This window comes from Prionailurus viverrinus, chromosome B2 (genome assembly GCF_022837055.1).
Source record: "Prionailurus viverrinus isolate Anna chromosome B2, UM_Priviv_1.0, whole genome shotgun sequence".
NCBI lineage: Eukaryota > Metazoa > Chordata > Mammalia > Carnivora > Felidae > Prionailurus > Prionailurus viverrinus.
The window spans coordinates 1,667,269-1,689,801 of record NC_062565.1 but is presented as its reverse complement, the minus strand read 5'-3'; the positions used below and the strand labels follow the sequence as shown (position 1 = coordinate 1,689,801).

Genomic DNA, 22,533 nt, shown 5'->3' with positions numbered 1-22,533 from the left:
TAGATTTTTAGCGTCAACTTGCCAGTGTTTTGTTGGGGACTTGGCGTCTCTGCTCGTGGGACGTCTTGGCCTGTCGTCTTCCCTTCTGTGACTTCGTCCGATTCTGTAGGCTCCGCCGCGTGGGTGCCAGCCCCCGGCACGACCTGCGCGCTGCGAGTCTCGTCACCGGTGCAAGTGCCAGGAGAAAGCACCTGCGCGTCGAGGGGCAAGACACGGGAAGCCGAGGAGCAGAGTTCCTGTCTCGTACACGCGGGAAACCCAGGGATGTAGGGGCACAGAATAGACGTTAGTTTATTACTAACATTTGGACAATTTATAAACCAGGTGATTCCAACATTTAAAAAATGCCGTCTAGGGGCGCCTGGGTGGCGCAGTCGGTTAGGCGTCCGACTTCAGCCAGGTCACGATCTCGCGGTCCGGGAGTTCGAGCCCCGCGTCGGGCTCTGGGCTGATGGCTCAGAGCCTGGAGCCTGTTTCCAATTCTGTGTCTCCCTCTCTCTCTGCCCCTCCCCCGTTCATGCTCTGTCTCTCTCTGTCCCAAAAATAAATAAACGTTGAAAAAAAAAATTTAAAAAAAAAAAAAAAAATGCCGTCTCCTGTGATATTTTGATAAGCCTTCTAACTACTTCTAAAATGAAAAGAGAAAAATTCACTCAAATGGTGAAACTGTAATGTCAGATCACTTTGTTACTTTGTACATAAAAAATGAGCATAGATACACTTGATTAGCTCAGAGTCATGCTGGGTGTCTTTAGGGAAGTTAAAAAGGAAGCAAGAAAGGAGAAAAAAAATTAAACAATTATATAGAGAATCCAAAAAGAACTTTATTATTTTTTCCCCAGGCTTTATATCTGGGTAGATAAGGGTATTTTGGAAAATTAAAGATGACTACAAATTCTTCCATGCTTTTCCTGTTTAGTTGTGGAGTCTATGTCATTTTCCCTTGAGTCTTGAGTGGGCTTGAGGACAGCTCAAATAAAATACAGTAAAACTGATGCTGTTTTAGTTTCCCAGCCTGAGCCCTTAAGGACAGCAGCAGCTTTCACTGTTTTTTGGAACAACTGCTCCTGGAGTCCGGAGCCACCACAGAAAGAGTCCGACGGCCCTACTGCAAAGATCACATAAGGAGGCCCCAAGACCGTCCTTCTAGCTGTTCTCGCCCCAAGGCACTGGGCATGGCAGTGCAGCTTGGATTTTCCAGCAAACCCAGCTGCCAGATAAACACCACCAAGTGCCACTGTAAGATGCCACACGCACGAAATGGAAGAAACTTCCAGCTGAGACCTCACCAAATTCCTGGCCCAAAATCTCCTGGGATGGTTATTCTAAGCCACTGTTTCGTTTTTTTGTTTGCTTGTTTAAGTTTATTTACTTTGAGAAAGCATGAGCAGAGGTGAAGCAGGGAGGGAGGGAGACAGAGAACCCCAAGCAGGCTCCGCACAGTCAGCCCAGAGTCTGATGTGGGGCTTGAACTCACAAACTGTGAGATCATGACCTGAGCCAAAATCAAGAGTCGGATGCTTAACCCACTGAGCCACCCAGGCGCTCCCAACTATACTCTTAAGTGCCTGTAGAAGCAAAAGTAAATCTAGAGGAAGGTAACATCATTCAGAACCTCAGCTTTTTCCCACAAATTTTCACACGTAGTGTGACTCTTGATCTTGGGGTCCTGAGTTTGAGCTCTACACTGGGGGTAGGGATTACTTTTAAAAAAACTTTAAAAACTGAAAAAAAAAAAAACCATTTTCTTTGTATACAGTATGTGATGCATATAACATACAAAATATGTGTTCAGCTCTTCAGGTTATCAGCAAGTCTTCTGGTCAATAGTAGGCTCTTGATGATTAAGTGTTTGGGGGTCAAGTTATATTGAGATTTTTGTGTAGGGGATCAGTACCCCTAACCGCATGTTGTCCAAGGGTCAACTGTACTATACTCAAGAGTAGGAAAAGATCATTGTTTATGGTGGTCGCAATGAATAATTAACCTGATCATCTTTCTCCTGTAGAATTCAAAATAAAGAGAATCCTAACAATTTCCCTGAACTTAATGCAATGTAAAATAATGGTTTTTGTTTTTCTTTGTGACTCTAGGATTGCTTCCTTTATTTTTATTACCTGCCTTTCCTGGGCATTTGAGTTTGCTTATTCTCCCTTGAACACTAACTTGGGTCTTTTCTGTTTTCCTAATACAAATCAATACACCTCTTTTTGAAAAAAAGATGCACCTGGGGCTCCTGGGTGGCTCAGTCGGTTGAGTGTCCAAACTCTTGGTTTCAGCTCAGGTCATGATCTCACGGTTCGTGAGTTCAATCTCCGTATTGGGCTCCCTGCTTACCGTGGAGCCTGCTTGGGATCCTCTCTTGCCACTTCCCTGCTCATGTGTGCACACTCTTTCTCTCAAAAAAAAAAAAAAAAAAAAAAAAAACTTTAAAAAATAAATAAAGATGCATCTTTCTTGTCTGGAGTCTTTACTGGGGGCTACATGTCACACATCATACCCTAGATAGGAACGGAAGGCGCAAGAACTCACCATGTCATTACTAAAAAGATGCTGAACAAGTTTTTTGACTTGGCAAATCATAACTGCAGCATTTAAAATAATTAACCATCTAATAACATTCCTATTTGTCTTTTATACATAACTTAAATTTTCACTAAAATAATTTAACAGCCCAAGCTTTTGTGAGAACTGTATTTAAGAACTAATTAAAACATCTGGAAATCTGAACTGGTGGTCCATAAGCAGCCCTTTGAATCACTAAAATAATGTAGCTGCTTGAGGAGACTTCAAAAAATTTTTTTTTCAATGTTTATTTTTGAGAAAGAGTGCAAGTTGGGGAGGGGCAGACAGAGAGACACAGAATCTGAAGCAGGATCCAGGCTCTGAGTTGTCAGCACAGAGCTGGACACAGGGCTCAAATTCATGAGCTGCGAGATCATGACCTGAGCTGAAGCTGGACATTCAACTGACTGAACCACCCAGGCACCTTGCTTGAGGAGACGATTAAGGAAAAGTAAATGGTTTGTTCTGTTCAATCTGACAAGGTTTTGAGGGACATTCTGAAAGGCCAGTTCCCATCAAAGACCACCCAGAGGTCTGGTATGAAGAAATTCTGCCTTGCTGATTTCACATGCTGGACACTTTAAGAGTTTGTTCTGTTTTGTTTACAGAGAGCAAGCGAGCGCAAGCAGGGCAGATGGGCAAGAGAATCTTAAGCAGGCTCCATGCCGAATGTAGAGCCTGACATGGGCCTTGATATCACAACCCCAAGATCATGACCTGAGCTGAAATAGACACTTAACTGACTGAGCCACCCAGGCTCCCCTAAAATTTTTAATGTTAGATGAGATGCTACTGTTCACAGGCTTTTCCATTCACATTTATCAACTTCTCACACTCTCGAGTTTTCTGGTATTTAATAAGGAATGAAATATCCAGGAAAATTCTTACTACATTGATTAAACGAAGAGTTTCTCTCCAACACAAACTCTGATAGTGAAAAATCTCTGTGTTCTGACTGTAACCTTTCCCACACTTGTTAAGATGGTAACACCTCTCCTTGGTGTGAAGTCTCTGGTCCTGGTTAAGGGCTGACCGTCCAAGGCTTTGCCATACTTGTCACTTTTATTATAGGGTCTCTCTCCAGCATGGGTTCTCTATGATGAACTAGTCCAGTGTCCGCACTGAGAGCTTTTCCATATTCTCCATATCTGTGGGTCTAATTCAGTGGGAATTCTCTTATCTTCAATGAAGCCAGCACTCTTGGACTACAAGCTTTTCCACATTTCTCATTTTCATGGCATTTCTCCTGTGTATCTCAGATGCTGGATAAGGACGGAGCTCTGAAACTCATTCCACATTCATCACTTATGCAATCATAGATCTATTTCTAGGGTTCTCTGGTATTTTGGGACTTCTACATAACTCAGGCACTTAAGAACATTGCCATCAAATCTAGCAGTGTGTCCCTGTTGGCATGTTATTTCTTCAGATTTCTTCCACTTTGGAAACACCTTCTCATTTTCCATTTTGACCAAATCACCTGAAAGAGGAGATTGAAAATTTCAGCCTAATTCCCTCATTCACACATACCTTACTCAGTTACTTGCTCACTGAACAAGTCTCATTCAAACTACATGCTAGAGGGAAGAAAAAAAAAATGTTTCATGTAAGACAGATGTGTATTGAGTTTATGACATAAACTATACTGTTACTTTAATTTTTTTTATTATTTAAAAAATTTTTTAATGTTTATTTATTTTTGAGAGAAAGAGCAAGCAGAGGAGAGGCAGAGAGAGGGAGACACAGAATCCGAAGCAGGGTCCAGGCTGAGCTGTCAGCACAGAGCCCGATGCAGGGTTTGAACTCACAAACTGTGAGATCATGACCTGAGCTAAAGTCAGATGCTTAACTGACTGAGCCACTAGGCGCCCCTATAGTGTGTTATTTTTAAAAGGGAAGGGTGTGCATGTACACATGTGCCTATAATAAATAAATAATAAAAGGATAAACCATTAAAGAGCAAAAAAGGTTACCTATATGAGAGAGGGAACAGGAGGAGGAAAAGGAGAATTTCCTTGAAAACATTTTATAGATTTCATGTATAAAATTTTGTATTTCACATAATTTAAAAAATGAAAAAAAAAATTTTTAATAAAAAATACAATAAAAAAAGCAATCCCTAAACATTGAAACAGAAATGAAACAAACTGAATTTAAATGTGTACCTGCTGGTGACATAACCACACAAAAGAGAAATTATTTCCAATGTCCTTTGAAGAGTAATTTTTTTGTATATACCCAATGATATAGAACTTAAGGACAAAAGAATGGAAAAATCAGGCACCACCATTAAGCTGTTTATAAAAACCATATTTGATGGTAATGCTAACATTTTTTTTGAGGCCACTGAGATACTGTGGGATAAAACAGATGAGTATTTGATACTCTATCATTCCCGGTGTCTTTGAGAAGTCTCCAAAAGGAGATGCAGATGAAAGATTAAGGCCCTGAATTTGAACTCGAACTGTCAGTATGAATTCACAATACATACTTTATCTTAAATTCTTCCTAGCTCTGAGCACTGAAAGGCCTAGGAACAATGTCCAATAACAATATGAGCATTCCTAGCACCTTATCTTTGGTTTTAAAATACCATTTCTTACTAAACAGAATCTGGGGTCCTTGGGAAAATGATTGATTTCAGGAGGAGGAAAGGAATTAGAGGAGTTTATACTTCTTTTTATACCAGAAGCAAGAAAGCTGTCAAATGCCTAGACTCATGTCATAAATATAGGAGACCAGCAGCTGAGAAGTGTGCAGAAGAGAAACCCACCATGTAAGACAAGAAGCCTGCTGCATAAGCTTCAGTTTATTTGTTCCATAAACGTCAAATCATTCTGGACAGCTAATTTTTAATAAAGACCTGATTAAAGTAAAAACGAAAAATAATTTGATATCTGTACAATGGAACTTATGTCAGCCATATGTATATACATTACATGTAACTCTTGGGAAATATGTCCATAATGTAATACTAAATTTAAAAGTAGTGTCAGTTGGGATGTTCAGTATGATTACAATTTGGGCATATATGTGTGCTTGTCCAATGAGCACATAGAAATACTAAGTTTTGTTTTCTACACGAAGTCTTTGAGAATGCACATTTAATAACTTTTCTATCGTATGTAGCCTTTGAGTCATTTTCTATTGGCTTCAATGTAGAAAAATGCTGTCCTGCCTTTGGCATAAAAGGTCAGGCCCAGGGAAGCTGGCAGTATTCAGTTAGAATGGAGAAACAACCATTCAATAGAAGCAGGATTTCCAACAACGTTGGTGCAAAGTAGTGAAGGGAGAATGACAATCAAGGTTAAAACAATGTGCTTAGAGGGACAAGGTAAAAATGAAACAAGACATCAAGTGAAAGATAGGCAAAAGGTTTAGTGATGAGGTTCATTTGGAAAAATGCAAAAGACATTTCTGATCTTTTCCCCAGTAGGATCTCCTCTTTCTCCTCAGTAGACTCAGAACTGAGCTGCCCTGTTTCTGGCTGGAGCTGCCCTGCCCTCCCCGCCCCGTGAGTCTTAATGCTGCTGCCAGGCAAGCCATTTGCCCTTAGGGCCCTCGTTTGCCCTTCCTGTCCCCATAGGAGGACAAAGGACCCAGGGACAATTAGAGAAATTTGACCAGGGTGATATCTGCTAGGGTTCTAGAGCTTAGATCCCAGTATTAATCGGGGAACAGAAGAGGAGGACAGAAAGCAGAGTTTCCTTTGACCTACAAGGACAGGGAATAAATGGACAGGGAGGGGAACACAACTCTGGCCAACGCATCTTAGCCATTTCCTCTCACTACACTTGAGAGGAAACTTCAAGTCTCTGCTCTCTCTCTGGAGAGAATACCTGCCTCTGGTAATAGATTGTTTCTTCCTTATCTCACCTTCCTCCTGGATGGTCCAGCTTCCTCAACAAGCCCCCAGTCCACTAACAGCCTCCTCCCTATACACTGGATGCTGCCCCACACCCAGGCCTGGAGCTCCGCGGGCAGGATGGTCATGAGCTGCTCCAGCACCAGCAGCTCCAGGATCTGCTCCTTGCTGTGTGTCTCGGGCCGCAGCCACTGGCGGCGGAGAGCCTGCCTGGAGCTGGACTCCCGAGGCCCAAGGGAATCCTCCTAACAGAACTGCCATGAGTTTTGTCCGAAGAACTGTCAGAAGCACCATTTCTGTGCAGGCTAGATGCTTTAACTATTTGACATCCCTTCTGTTCTTCTGCAGCCCAAAAGGGTTGGACTGAATCATTGCTGGGCAAAGCAGTTCACCACAACAGTAGCAGGGGCTTAATAAGGCTGGTGATAAGGCATAACACATCACTGTTAACAGAGATCAACTCCAAACTAAGAACATATTTACTCAGAGTGAATCGCTGTGGTCAAGTCAATGATTTGAAGGTAAAGACGCCCTGTAAAAGATAAGCACAAAATGTCATTAGAAAAATGTCCTAAAATTGACTTATAGACAATTCGGTTACTTTAGGACTAAAGAACAATACTAGTAGCTTTTAGATCTAGAAACTGAAGTGAAATATTCAGATAACGTGAAATATCCCGATAACAAAAACAATGCAAACAGCTTTGCTTACTTGAATTGCGCGTCACAGATTTAGTCAATCATATTTATAAATCAACCTCTCTGTGCCAAGAATTATGCTAGATTCTTTCAAAGGCATTTTTAGTTTTAGAAAAGAACAGTGTGCACGTCAGTTGGGGTGTCCCACATTTGAGTTAGGGGTCCCAAGTCAATTAACCAAAGCCCCCCTTGTTTTTTTGTTTTTTTTTAATAATTTTTTTTTTCAACGTTTATTTATTTTTGGGACAGAGAGAGTCAGAGCATGAACGGGGGAGGGGCAGAGAGAGAGGGAGACACAGAATCGGAAACAGGCTCCAGGCTCTGAGCCATCTGCCCAGAGCCCGAAGCGGGGCTCGAACTCCCGGACCGCGAGATCGTGACCTGGCTGAAGTCGGACGCTCAACCGACTGCGCCACCCAGGCGCCCCCCAAAGCCCCCCTTGTATACAAACCCAGTGAGTATTTTTCGGTCCTTTACTTACCAGATGCCCCCCGCAGTCCCTAACACTCTAACCACTCCCAATCTTCTAAGGAACTGCAATCTTCTGGCTGTTTTCCCATGAGCTGGCTTTTGTAAAGTGCTTAGACCAACACTTGGTGCTCAAGCTTCTATAAGGGCTTGTCAAAAGCTCATTCTTAAGTCCACTTTGTGGCTTTTCTTCAGCTTGCCAAGAAATGTCTTCAGCTTACCCTAAGCCGGGATCTGGCCTTCTCATTCCACATTCATTCTGGGCAATCTCGTCCATTCAGTAGCATCTGAGAACTGAGACGCTTTCACCTAACAACTCCTACATCTATTCTCTTTTCCCAGCCTTACTTTGGAGATCAAGACCATTATAGTCCAATGGTATAAGACTCTTCCAGTCCTAGGTCTTAAAAGCACCTCAACACCACCAAAAATTAACTCATCATTTTCCCCTCATAATCAATGGCTCTTCCAAAATTACTCATTTCTTTTTTTTTTTTTTTTTTTTTTAACTTTACTTTGCTCTGGCACTGTCAGCACAGAGCCCAACTAGGGCTCCCACAAACCACAAGATCTTGAGCAGAAACCAAGAGCCGGACACTTAACGACTGAGCCATTCAGGCGGGCCTACCCATTTCTTTAAAAATGACACATTCATTCCCCTTACCATCTATCCAATCCAAAAACCTAATTATCCCTAACTATATTAAAAATAAAGCTTGTAATACGTACTACGTGCCGGGCATTGTGCTCAGCACCTTTTCAACAATCTTTCTCCCTTAGACGTCAAGTGGAGTTAAATCCGCGTCTTCCACACAATCCACTCCACCCTCGTCACTTCCACGGCCAGCACCTGGCTTTCACCAACTTACAGTACCGGCTCTTTCCGTGACGCCTGCGCATCTCTCCTCTCTCTTGCTTCCAGTCCTACCCCCTTCCAATCCATTTGCCACCCCGCTCCTGGAATTTCTAGAAGCCTAGTAAGATGACGCTACTCCCGTGCGTGAAGACAGGGACTCCCGTCTCTGCGGAGTCCGCCTCCCGGAGCAGCGCCGGCACATTGACCACCTGGGCTACGAGGTGGCCGCGCGCGGACCCGGGGCAGCGTAGCCGGGGCCTGCTCCCTTCTGCGAGGCAGTGTGCGCACACACATCGCGTGCATTCTGTGCGGGAGCCGTCACACGGAAAGGACGGAGAGGCACACTACCTTTTCAAGTCCAAGTTCCCTGGGGTATCGCAGCTGTCACCTGCTCATCCTCTCTACCCCGGCCACAGCACACCCAGCTTCCCTCGGCCGCCTCCGGCCGCCCGTTTCCGCTCAGCTCTCCGCCTCACCGGGAGGTGCCCCCACCCCCGGCTCCGGGCATCCGCGCGGTATCGCAGGGGTGTTCCCCTCTTCCCCACGGCACTGTGAGCTGGAGGGGTCTTAAAAGCACCTGGAGACCCGCACTACGCGACCGGCAGCCCATGTCCGCTCGAAGGACGCGCTCACTTCTCAACGTTCTCTGAGCCGAGGAAATCACACTTTCCTCCGTTTTCTAAGTCCTGAGACCCCGTCACCATACGTCCTCCGAGACGAACCCTCCCGGCACAGGCGTGCAAGGTCATGACCACCGCCACGAAGGCCTCGATGAAAACAGGACTCCGGAGGGGGACAGAAAACCACCGCCGGCCTTCAAGACGCACCAGCGCCCGGAGCCCCGAAGCGGGTGGTCCGCGCAGCGCTCGCGTCCACGTCCGCGGGCGGCGAAACAGACGAGCCTGCGTCTCGGGGAGCGGCCACCAAGCCTCGCGGGCGCCTCCCGCCGGAAAAGGCTCGCGCTAGCTGTGGCTCACACGAGGCCGGAAGTACGTCACGACGCCCGGGCACGCCTCCACCCGCTCCTCACCGCTCCTCTAGGAAGCACAGAGGTCCCACATCTCAGTGGTTGGCCGGCTCCCACCGCAGGGGCCCTCGGTTGGCCTCTGCACAGCGCAGGCGGGTCCACCGGGTGTCCAGCAGCCACTCAGCCTGGGCCCGTCTCTCTGTTACACTGAGGGAATGCGACGCAGTCCCCCGTTCCTAGTACCCTGGTCCCGTGATACCCATTGTCCACTCGGCCCCCAGGGTCCGAAGCAATAATCGATACCCACCTGAGCAAAGCGGCATTAAGAGGGACAGGTGCTGGCTTGCTGTCCACCGTCTCAATCTTTGTGCATGTGACTCCGGTCTTTTTGAGTAACCTAACCACTTACAGATCCCTGACTCTGCAGAATTAGCAGAAAGTGAGGGGAAGCCACATGCCCGTCCCCCGCTGTGAATGGCCCCGGGGCAACTGCGGAATGTGGGGCCTGGTCAGCCTGTGTTTGGTACCCTGCGGTGTTAAGAGCGCTCTGGTTGCACAGCCCGTGAAGAATGTGCATCAATTATGATAACTTAGGAAACTTGGCACAATATCTGGACCTCATTCATCCTAGCTACTTGCTTCAAACGGCTTGCCCTCTGCCTTATTCCTGCGAGGTTGTGATCTGGCGCGCTATTTTCCCACGCTTCCTCTGTATGTTAGAGGTGAACAGCCCATACTGGTCCATCGATCCTATACCACTGAAATGCTCCTATGCTTCTGGAACGTCATCTCTCGTCTGGTAAGCCATAGTCTCAACAGGCTCATCTTAGGTAACTAGCTATTTTAAGCGTTTTGTTGTTGTTTGTGGGTTTTTGGGGGGAGAGGGAGGCTTTTCTGGGTGGGTGTTGTTTTTATAGGCATACCCACCCCTTCTTACCTAATCCAATAAATGTGTTAACGGGGATTATTTCAAACCAGGCAGACGGTGGCTACTTTGGTCTAGGTGGCTACACCTAAACATCCCACAGCCTCCTTCATAGATGCTCTACCTTAGCTTTCATGAGACCATTGTATTCTTTCTGTCTCTTCTTCTATCTCCTCAGCAGGAAAAGTCTTAAGTAGGAAGACCATACATCCTGATTTATGCCTCTTGGCTGGCTGTAATTATTAACAGCAATCCCTTTCATTCTCAGAAGTGTCCTAGATTGGGCAATACATTATATATAGTTACCTCAAGTCTGACAACCACCAATACCCTAGCTGAAATGCAGATTCCCAGGTCCTGCCTTCACAAACATTCAGCCAGTCTGTGGTAGTGCCCAGGAAACTGCAGTTCAAACAACCCAGGTGATTCTAACACAGGTACATATTCAGAAGCAGCGGCTTCATCATAGAGCTGAGACGTTGGCATGGAAAACTGGGTGTGAGTCCAGAGAGACCTAAAAAAAAGAAATCAGTGATTTACACACTGTGCTTGCCTCCTCTTTGTTACGTAGAGCACGGAGAAGAGTGAGGAGTGAAGAGCAGTGGGACTCTTTTCACTGCTAAGACACATGGACCAATTGAGAGCCGGAGGGCTAATAGGTATTATTTATGGACAAAGCACGTTTCTTGGTAACAACGTCTCTTTTTATTTTTTCCTTCTCTTTGGTCACCACTTGTTGGCCTAATCCAGTTTTAGCGTGTAAGTTTGCCTGGTTCCTTTTTATGTTCTCACATTTCGTTCTTCCTTTTCCTTTTTCCATCCTGTTTTGTTGCTGCTGTTGCTGTTTGCAGAGGCCTAAAAGGTTCTGAGCCTCCAAGTCCAAGTGCCTGTGAAACCTCATATAATTCACAATGATCTTTGTACACAGTTTTGTTTTAAAAATTTTTAAGATTTTTAACTTTAAAATTTTTAATGTGATTAAAAAATAGATCACAGCGAGTGTTTAACCACTTTGGACTTCACTTTTCCCATGCAGGTATGAAATTGCTCAACTCAAAATTTCTTCTTAAAGCTAATATTTTCTGATTTTTTGTTAAGAAACTCCTATAGCACAACAAAATACTTTCAATGATTCCATTATGCTTTAACAAAGTGTTCCGTGACCTCTGCATCTGGCCCCCACCCCTGCACACTCATGGCTCTTGAGCCTGTCTTAGCTGGGCCTTCTTCACCCCGTTTCCTCTATTGAAGATACTTTCCGCTATCTTCCAGCTCCTTCTACAAATAATCTACTTTTCTCTCAACTTTTACGTTCTCTCTCAACTTCTAACTCAACATTTAACCAGTGACACACATGTATACTGGTACATAGATTTCAAAACTGCTCCTGAGAAGATACTTCATATTTTATAATTTTGACTTTAGATATGCCATTGTTTTAAAATTTTCTCAGAGGTATTTTTTGTCTTATTGGAAAAATGTAAAACAATCTTCCACTATAAATTGTTTTTTAAAGGAAAAATATTGTCAGATAGAGAAACTAGAAGTCATTTTCAAATACAAAATCTGGACAGAGACTTGGTTCTCCTCGAAGATTTGGTTCCTCAAATAAAAATTATAGTGAAAGAGAGTCTTCAGGGCTTTTACCTACAGCTCTAGATAGCTTTCAGTTGCAAAATTCTCAGTCATTTCTTGACATACAGTGTCCACTGTCCTAACAATGCTCAGAGGGGTGCTGTACTATCCCTCAAGAACCAGTAAGGCTTTTTTATATTTTTAGTAACCTCTACACCCAACGTGGGGCTCAAAATCATGACCCTGTGATCAAGAGTCACACACTCTTCTGAGTGAGACAGTCAGGCATCCCTCGAACCAATAAGTCTTTTTAATTGGATTTGAATCAGTACTTCTTACACCTCGCTCAGCCATAAAACTGACCAGTCTTTCAGACTGGGGCTTTTCAAAGGCATAAGGAGAGATGGTTACTGGTTTACAGAGCAGCTGAAAGGAGATCAATGCCAGAGACTCGATGGGTTGAGTGAAAAGAGCCAGGGTAGAAAAAGAAAAGAGAAGTGAGGGTAATTCAGAAATGTAAAGGGAGACAACACCTAAGAGCACCCTGCCAGGAAGGCTGGAGTAATCATAGGAAAGGCCAGGGCCTACATGCCCCTGTCTAGTGGTTACGTCAACTAATGACAAATGTGCATCCCAGATAAAAGAATTAGAAGAATAATCCGTATCAGAAAACAAGGCAAGTTAGTTTGGTGAACTGTCAGTAGTTTTAATCATGTTAACCATCACTGCACTCGAGTGGTATATGCCTCTACAGCACAGATAACATCTTTTCTTTCTTGGCATTTTTATCAGTTATTGAGAAAATTTAGAATTTTTGAAAAGCTGTGAAAACAAAAAAACAAAAACAAGCACAAAACAAACCAAACATTCAATCTTCAATTGCAGCTGTAAAAACAATCCATTAGAACTATATCCTTTAAAATCCTGATCTGTTCATATTTTAAATCTTTTAAGAGCTGATATAATGGAATTATCCAAACATGCTGTTTTGGCATATGCAGAGGTATCTGTGATGCTTACAAACTCAGATTATTAGAGTGTATGTCTCATATTATTGAATGGAATATATGTTTACTTGAGAAGTTGATTTTATTTCAAACTTAAGTCTACTATATTTTTCTTCACTTTAAAATCTATATGTATTTCCTTTGGAAATAGTTAAACCTCAAGATACAGTAAAATACAATCTTGAGAAAATAAGATTTTTGAGAAGACCTACAATTACCCATAAGCGGCGACACTAATGGGTTGAAATGCTGAGAATACCTAACAGAGCCAAATACACGAGACTGAAACCGTCCCCATCACTCTGCATTTCTCTGTGGAAGAATTATGTCCACCTCTAGTTGCCGAAACCCTGTTTTCCAGCTCACGTGGAAGTTGTTAGCTTTTAAAGTTTGACTTGAAGTACATTTGGGAGGAGAATGAAATAATTTGTAACATTTCAAAGTAGTGGTTGTGCATTTACACCAGTGTGTTAAAGTATGGAGCACCAGCAAATGAGATACTGTCCACGTGTAAACAGAGAGGAAGCTGGCTGTTTCTCTAAAGATTGTATTGTTTCATGAACACAGCAAGGGGTTGAAGAGTGTAAATATACACCATCTTTCCGTGGAACAAAGGAAATAAGGTTATATATGTTCACGTTTTCTTGTATTTCCATGAAGAAACACTGAAGATATGTAAGATACTAGAAAAATGGCTATCTATGAGGGAAAAGATAGGCTCCCTTTTTAATGTGGCTTTCATACTTGAATCAGATGAAGAATTGAAAGGGCGGACCTACACCAGCCGACTCCATCTTGTTCTGTGTCCTTCACCTAGACCACGCCTCCTCCCCTTGAGTAACCTCCCGCTCACCCATTCAAACTTCCTGATCAAAACAGGCCCAGCGACCTTCCTAACAGGACTGACCCTTCCCCAGCCAATTGGCCGAGGCCACGCCCCTTCCCCAGCCAATCGGCTGCCCCTAGACCCCTATAAAACCTTTGTGCTTTTGAAACTCGCTTTCTCTCCCTGGTATCTCACCGCTGCTTCGGTACAGGTAGGGGACTGAGCTCGAGCTAGCTCGAATAAAGGCTCTTTTGCTTTTGCATCGGACTTGGCTCCCTGGTGGTCTTTGGGGATCACGAATTCTGGGCATAACAGAATGAATTATCTTATTGAAAAGTCCCTCTAAGTAAATTAAGAGTTAAAAAAAAAAATCATTCACTACAAAAATAAATAAGGGGCACATGAGTGGCTCAGTTGGTAAGCGTCTGACTTCAGCTCAGGTCATGATCTCGCGGTTTGTGGGTTCATGCCCCGCGTCGGGCTCTGTGCTGACAGCTCAGAGCCTGGAGCCTGCTTTGGATTCTGTGTCTCCCTCTCTCTCTGCCCCTCCCCTGCTTGCGTTTTGTGTCTGTCTCAAAAATAAATAAACATTAAAAATAAATAAATAAAATGCCCCAAATGAGGGATCAGTGGAAGGAGTCCTTCCTGGAACTCGGCTGTAAACCGAACAGAGCAACATGCACAGACGGGAGGCTTTACTGAGCTGTGCCTCAGTGCCTTCTAAATCCTGGAAGTTCCTTCTAACCTCAGTGCCTTCTAAATCCTGGAAGTTCCTTATACTAGTCATTTCTACGTGGTGATAAAATGCTTCCAGATGCTTAGAAAGAACACTAGGAATCAGGAGACAGGGTTCCAGCTCCAGCTCGGTGAACCAGCTGAAAGGTCTGCAGTCACTTCCAGCCTCCGTTTCTGTATCATATAAGGGACACAGAAGTGATCTGTAGGGTCCCTTATGATGTTTCTATCATGGTTAAGTGACCTGCAGTGTATTTGGTACTCTAATCTGGATTGTCATCACCATAGATTCCCATTTCTTTGTGTCCTAGGCTTAGTATAAAGCTTGGTAAACGTTCAATCAGTGTTAAGGGAAAGAAGTTTTTTTAAGCATGACCTTGGTGGTAATTAATAGGTAATGCTGAGAAGCATGGAGCTTATAAAAAACAATCAACGTGGAAGGCTGATCACACTTTTCAACTTCTGTATATGTTTGAAATTTTGTATAACTAAGGGTTAAATAAAGCAAAATCCAAAAATGCTTATAAATCACAGGAAAAATGCAAAGAGGCCTATATTTTCGTAATGAAGATCAGAAGTGAGATACCAGATTTTTAGATAAGTTTCTTGGTCTACAGAAATCTGAAATCTCGAGCAACAGTAACACATTGATGTGTCCTCACTTGGGTCCTTGGTTCCTCACTGAAGGCGGAGTCAGTGGAACTCTACAGAGCTCTTAACAGGGAGAAGCCTTCTGTGTATCTATGGGAGGATTTATCTGTCCCCTTTTGTAGGTTAAAAAGCAAATTATCATATCTTATGAGAAAACAAATCATTTAAGTTGCAAGTTTTACTGCCATTATTTTTAAATTAATTTTTAAATACTCGAACTACTTTTAACATAATTGTGTATTCAGGTAGCATGTAATTTTTTTAAACTTTTTTTAAAAAAGTTTCTTAGAACTCGGACGAAGGAGTTTTCCTAGAGCACACCTGGAGAACTTTCTGCACAGACAGGTGTGGGACCAGTTGATGAAGTCACAACATTGTTCACTACTGCAAACACGGATGTCACAGACCCCAGAGAAGCTGACAGATGGACTTAACATGTTATGCTTCTCTCAGCATAAAAACACGGACAACTTCCACAGTCTGCCCTCCAGAAGAGCGAACGATTCTTTTCCTAGGACTCTGCTTCAGGGACAAAGTGAGAGCCTGCCCCACCACCTCCACGAGGGTCCGACACCGGGAGCCTCTGCCCTACCTGCTCCAGGGGGCTAGCGGCACCCACCCCAGGGTGGACCTTCCGATGCTGGACGAGGTTGCAGTGATAAATAAAGTTCTTGCCACAGTCTTCACATTCATAAGGCCTTTCTCCAGTGTGAATTCGCTGATGCTTAATGAGGACAGAACGTCGGCTGAAGCTCTTCCTGCACTGGCTGCACTGGAAGGGCTTCTCCCCCGTGTGGATCCGGAGGTGATGGAAGAGCCCCGCGTTCTGGCTGAACGCTTTGCCACAGATGCCACACTGGTAGCGCTTCTCCCCGGTGTGGAGTCTCTGGTGCTGGAACAGACCCGAGCGCTGGCTGAAGGCCCGTCCGCACTCATCACACCCGTAGGGCTTCTCCCCGGTGTGTGTCCTCTGGTGCTCGATCAGGATGGAGTTCTGGGTGAAGCTCTTCCCACACTCACCGCAGACGTAGGGTCTCTCCGCCGAGGAGCTGGCCCGCTGCCTCTCCCACCTGCCCTCCTGGTCACATGTGTCTGCACACTCAGGCCCCAGAAAAGTGTCACCGTTCAGTTTCTCAGGAACTTCCACAAGATGTTTCTTCTCTTTACAGAGCTCCCTCTTTGGGGCTGACTGCACACTCCAAGTCCCAGCCTCATCCCCTGAAACGAGAAATGGATCACATGAATGTCATGTTTCCAAACGGAAAAGAAAAAAGCAACCAGGAGGGTGGGGGGTAGGGGACACATAAGCACGGTTCTGTGTACTTCCCCCACCTAGACAAGGATGCCCGGACCTCAGGGAGAAGACACACTGAACTGTAACTGTCAGGGGACTGTCTTCCCCCCACCAGGCCGCAAGCTTCCCCCCACCACCCGTCCTTGCCGGTCACAGTGTCCTCAGGACAAAGCACAACGCCTGGCACACAGCAGACGCTGAGCAGATGGACGGTGAGGGAGTGAGGGAGGCCTCTGAGGAAGTTCCAGTCCTCACCGATCTCCCGAAGCAGGCACACCTCCCGCGACCTGCACTGACGCGGCCCTTCCAAGGTTGGGGGCTGGCCGCTTGATGAGTCCTGGGCTGCTCCCCGACCTGCCTCCTCTTTCACCAACTCTTCCTGCTCACGGGCACAGGCTGGAACCTGCTGGAAATTAAGGACGGTTAGAAATCAAATGTCAGGGGGGTGCCTGGGTGGCGCAGTCGGTTAAGCGTCCAACTTCAGCCAGGTCACGATCTCGCGGTCCTTGAGTTCGAGCCCCGCGTCGGGCTCTGGGCTGAAGGCTCAGAGCCTGGAGCCTGTTTCCGATTCTGTGTCTCCCTCTCTCTCTGCCCCTCCCCCGTTCATGCTCTGTCTCTCTCTGTCCCAAAAATAAATAAACGTTGAAAAAAAAAAAAAAAAGAAATCAAATGTCAGAGAAGACATCGTAAGGAGGCCTCCTCAGGCCCACTGCACGGGAAAAGAAGGACCAAGAAACTGGCAGGAAGAAACAGGCAGAAGGATGGGGCACCCACAATAGACCACATCAGGCACAAAGAAATCCTCGTCCTCTTCCTCTTGCTGCACAGAAACCCCACACTCGTTCTTAGAGCTACCGACCTCTGTCCTGCCCTCTCCCACCTGTTCTCCCGGCTCGTCCAGCTCCCGCTCCAGATCCTCCAGCACGGTCACCGCCTGCTCCCCGCTCTCCGGGTGCTGTCCCCGCACCCAGGCCTGGAGCTCCTCGGGCAGGATGGTCAGGAACTGCTCCAGCACCACCAAGTCCAACATCTGCTCCTTGGTGTGTATATCCGGGCTCAGCCACTGGCGGCACAGCTCGCGGAGCCTTCGAAGAGCTTCGCGGGGTCCAGGGGTCTCCTGGTAGCAGAACTGCCTGAAGCGTTTACGGAAGATCTCTCTGCTATGCGGGTGATCTCTCCACGGGCCAGATTCCTGCCCAGAGGCACAATCCCCCTCTTCCTCTTCTACCTTTACTGCCAGACGTACTTCCTGCATCTCTGGAGTCTGAAGGACTGAGGCTGTGGCCATTTTAGGCTTCACTATTCAGAAAAAGAATCTATCCTTGATGACTCCCTTTGATCTTTTCTTCTGAAAATCCTAAAATCTAAAACATAATTTGCAGAGGAAAAAAAACATTAAAATGTAGAAAATCTTTTCTGCTCGCGGGCACTGGGGTATTTAGTGAAGAGCAGAGAATGCATGACGAACAGTAAGGACTTTGCAAATCCTGAGGCAGGTGATACAGGGGAAGGAAAACAGAAACAGAACACGTTCCCCAGAACTGCCCCCCCACCCCCACGGTTTTATTGAAGAAGGGACCATTTTGATCATCCGCAATGAATCAGCTCAAGTAACTCAGAATCAACTGAGTTTCCATTTGAATGGCAAGATCCTAGACGTGGCCTAAATGTCATGCTGAATGGAGGTAAACGAGCATCATGGTGCCAAGTGGTCACAGAGGACGCTAAGAGTCAAGGAGAAAAGGGAAACAAAATGGAGAAGGGAGAAGTAAAGATAAAAGGACAGAATGAGGAGCAAAAGAAATGTACTGGGGAGGAGAGGCCAAGTCTGTCCAGTCGGGTGAGGTGTGGAGGAAAGAGTTCTGTATTTGCGCTGAGACCCGATCTTCCAGGTACAATCTGCGCGGGCCCATCTTTCTAGGGGATATGAAGATAAAATAAGATCATGGATAAAGAGCACGAGAAGCTGGCAGCTTGGTAAATCCTAAAGTATTGTAAATTACTACTATTGTTATTTTTCTTATAAATCTTATTGAAGGAATAAATGAACCCTAGCAATCAAAACACCATGGCAAAAGAATCAGAAAGTAGTCAAGAGATATTAAAATGAAAGAAATATTGTTCTGATATTTTAGAATTTTTTTTTTTTTAATTTGAGAGAGAGAAAAAGAGAGCGCACGTGTGCACACGGCGGAGGGGCAGAGGACCAGGGAAAATCTTGAGCAGGCTCCACACTCAGTAAGCAGCCCAATGCAGGGCTCGATCCCACAACCCTGGGATCGTGACCTGAGCCTACTGAGTTGGACATTCAATCGACTGATCCAAGCCTCTGGTCCTGATATTTTAAAACAGGGGTAGGGTCTGAGCTGTATCTTGTCCTTTAATTTCCTGGAAATTGTTTATCTTTGAGACTTTGAGGATGGACAGTGGACAGCAATGCGTAAAATAAAACCAGTGCTCATAAAGACACAAATGTCTATGACCACATAAAGCTTATGAAAGAATCTAAACCAGAATAGTAATTAATGAAAGCAATTTTCTGAAAGAATATTATGTAGCCTAGTGATTTCAAAGGATCATTTTTGGTCAGAGGCTTTCAAACTTTTTTGACCAGGACCCACAGTAAGAGCTATTTTATACTGAGACCCAGAACACATATATGCATGTGTATGTACATGAATGTATATGAGACACGCACACATATAACTGAAATAATAACTTCACAAAACACTAAGCACCCTTATTTATGTGATATGTATTATTCTTTTTCTAAATCCTGGTTGTTGTTTTTAAACCCCAAAACAAAAAACCCTGGTCACAGCCCACATGGACTTCATGATCCACATGAGTCATGACCTATAGCTTTAAAAGTTGCCAAATTTAAGTAAAATTATTATAATTCATTGTAAATATAAACCAACACTGTTCTTAGGTATTGGAATCCATCACAAAATAAAAAGAAAAACCAAGGAGAGGGTATTTAATTACAACTGAACATGGATCACTTACGAGTACAAGAGAAGTTAAATCTGCATCGCCAGTATTAGGCATACTTATCAAGAAAAGAAAGACTACCAGGGCAGGGAAGCATCGTTCTGGGTAATCTGCAAATATTATCCTTTCCACAAATTCCTAACATTTCTGGCTTCACTAAGTTTCGCAGGCCTAGGTGGGGAAGCCGCCTTTTAAACCCCACAAATCTAACTTCAGAATTCAGTCTTGAGCACTACACCACTCGTTCTCCTCTACGTGGGAAGGAAGACGGAAGGGGCCAACAGGGACAGACGGTAACATGCCAAACAGCAGCAAACGCTACAGAGAAAATTCAAGGTAAAGGAGATGGGGAGAAAGGTCTCCATTTCATGTGGGGCATCAGGGAAGGCCTTGCGAATAAGGTAACGTCTGAGCAGAGACTCGAGAGGTGAGTGGCGGTCACAGGACCCCGTGGAGAAGGATGGTTCCATGCAAAGGGAACTGAGTCCTTGGAGGCCGGAGCACGGCTGGGTTCTTCAAGCAACAACCAGTTGAACAATGTGGTGACAGCAGAGAGAGCAAAGGGTACAGTGATAGAGTCAGGTCGGGAGATTATGAAACGCCATGTGAGGGCTCTGCCTTCTAGTCTAAGACATGTGGAAAGCCATTGAGGTTTACAGTGGGGTGGGGGGTGGCGACGAAATGTTACTTACACTTAATATGAAAGTATAACTGGCTGCCGTGATAACAGACTATGGGAAAAGTGGAAGCAGAGACAGAAGCTATCTAGTCTTTGAGGGAGCGATGATTGTGGCTGCAAGCGTGGTCTGCAGGGTCTATTCTAGGGTGTGGAAGTTTGGGGTGCAAGTATCAAACAGGTAAATGAAGGACACGCGCTCTGATGTCACTCAGTTAACCGAACACAGGTTCAAAGGATTAAACGGCGACTCATGCCCTCTTGTTTTGTCAATCTTCTAGGCCCTGAAAAAGGTCTCTTTCCTATTTGCTGCCCGTCTGCTTTGGCTTTAAGTCAAAGATTTTCTATTCACAGAAAATGCAGCTGAAGCTTTGAGTTCTGCTCATAGAAAGTCATCTCCGCTCTGTGGTGTTTCAAATCTTTACTCAGTTTCACGAAGATCGATTTCCCTCTCTTCTCTGTATAGGCTCCCTTTCGCTTTCCTTCAGATTTCATTTCTGTCTGGTGGCCTCACACCGGCACATCTTTGCTGCTTTTTGAACCCAGTGCTGCCCTCCTGCTCACAAACATACAGCTATTAATCTCACTTAGGTTCACCACCCCATTGTACACACCTTCCTTGACTTACCGTGGGGCTACGTCCTGATGAACCCACCATGAGTTGAAAATATCATAGGCTGAAAATGCACTGAGTCCACCTAAGCGACCACACATCACAGCTTAGCCTCACTTACTGTAAACATGAGCCTACAGCGGGGCAAAATCACCTAACACAAATCCTGTTTTGTTGTTAAGTGCTGAAGATCTCATGTACCTTAGGGAATGTTGTCCTGACAGTGAAAAACAGAATGGTTATAAATGTATCCGTTATTTCTCACAAGCAACTCGAGAAAGATCAAACTCATAATTCGAAGTAGTATGAATGTGTACCACCCTTGGTCGGGGGACCATCCGTACATGCCAGGTAGAGAATTAGCATAATAATCTCCCACACTTAAAAGAACCACATCTGCATTTTAAAGCTGGTTTCTCCTAGAGTCTCAGCAAGCGTGATACTCCCAAATCTACCACTGCCCTCAGGGAGGAATGCTCTTTACCAAAGAAATACACGCTGCTGAAGATCAAGCAGCATGCAACCAAGTATGTCTTTATCGTAACGCACCCCCAAACCCTCTCCCCTGACATCACCATCTAAGGCCCCCACTACTTACTGGATGCAGCCACGGACTCTCCCCGCTGAGGTCACCACCTAAGGCCCCCGACTACTTACTGTACGCACTCCCAAGCCCTCCCCCCTGATATCACCATTTAAGGCCCCCGAAACACTCAAGCTCGGCTCAAGACCAGTCAGGTCTCTAGCTGCAACTGTTGGGTCCCTCTTGTTTTCCCATATTCCACATGCAAAACCTGCCCGCTCCACTCCGGCTTCTCTTCTCACTGTTCTTTAGTCAGGCTTTCCTCATCCCTGCTCCGTGTCCGTGGTCTTGCCAGCTGCACTTGTTCCAACCCTACCCAACCTCTGCACCTTGATTTGAATCTCACATCCTTTGAGGTCTTCCTCATGCATTCCAGCCCACCCTCTTCTTCCTTCCAGCTCTTCTATCATTTTGCCCCCAGTCTCTATCTTGCAGTTAGCTCTCATAATTAAAACAAAATCCCAGAAGTACAGAATAGCCAATTCCTTCATCAAGCTCTACTCCCCAGAAGTAGACACAGTTAACGATTAGACTGTATCAGGGGTGCCTGGGGGGCTCAGTCGGTTGAGCGTCCGACTTTGGCTCAAGTCACGATCTTGTGGTTTGTGGGTTCGGGCCCCGCGTCGGGCTCTGTGCTGACAGCTCAGAGCCTGGAGCCCGCTTCGGATTCTGTCTCCCTCTCTCTCTGCCCCTCCCCTGCTCATGCTCTGTCTCTCTCTGTCTCAAAAATAAATAGAAACATTAAAAAAAATTTTAAAAAGATTAGAATGTATCTTTTCGTTGTCTGTGCATCTTTAATGTGTGCACGCACACACACACACTCACACACACACAACCTTTCCTATTCATCTGCAGTAAGTAGAAAGTGGTATAAGGTAGCAGATTTAGTTATGAATTTTGACTTACTAACAACGTGATCTTGAGCAAGTTACTTGACCGGTTTTTCTGATCCTCAATCTCGTGTACAAAATGAGGACAGCTCCTTTGCAAAGTTGTCAAGAGTATTACAGGAGACAGTGCATACAAAATGGTTCGGCGCAAAGCCTGGCACACAATAAACTTCCACCTTTTAAAGAAATACTGTACAATTTTTGGCTTCGGGTGGCTTAATCGATACCTGCTACCTACCCCTGGGGCCAAGACTGTAAGGTTTCCTTCCTATTGCCCAAAGCACAGCAAGGGTAAGTGGGCGGGGAAGCACGTGTTAACACACCACTAAAGTAGCTGTTTCACC

General features: G+C 45.1%; 1 protein-coding gene across 18 annotated transcripts in view; it reads right to left on the bottom strand.

The window, feature by feature from the left end:
- Window positions 1-3,404: 3,404 nt before the first annotated feature.
- The window catches only part of ZSCAN23 (zinc finger and SCAN domain containing 23), a 31,879-nt gene continuing 12,750 nt past the window's right edge, over window positions 3,405-22,533 (bottom strand). For 3 of the 18 annotated variants that reach the window (XM_047858533.1, XM_047858532.1, XM_047858534.1), the window contains 3 exons: window positions 17,314-17,797; window positions 16,689-16,839; window positions 14,269-16,357 (listed from right to left, as the gene is read on the bottom strand). In XM_047858533.1, coding sequence (XP_047714489.1) covers window positions 15,651-16,357; window positions 16,689-16,839; window positions 17,314-17,721 — 1,266 coding nt within the window. In that variant the 5' untranslated portion in view covers window positions 17,722-17,797 and the 3' untranslated portion in view covers window positions 14,269-15,650. The other 15 variants (XM_047858538.1, XM_047858539.1, XM_047858537.1 and 12 more) reach the window with 15 other exon arrangements.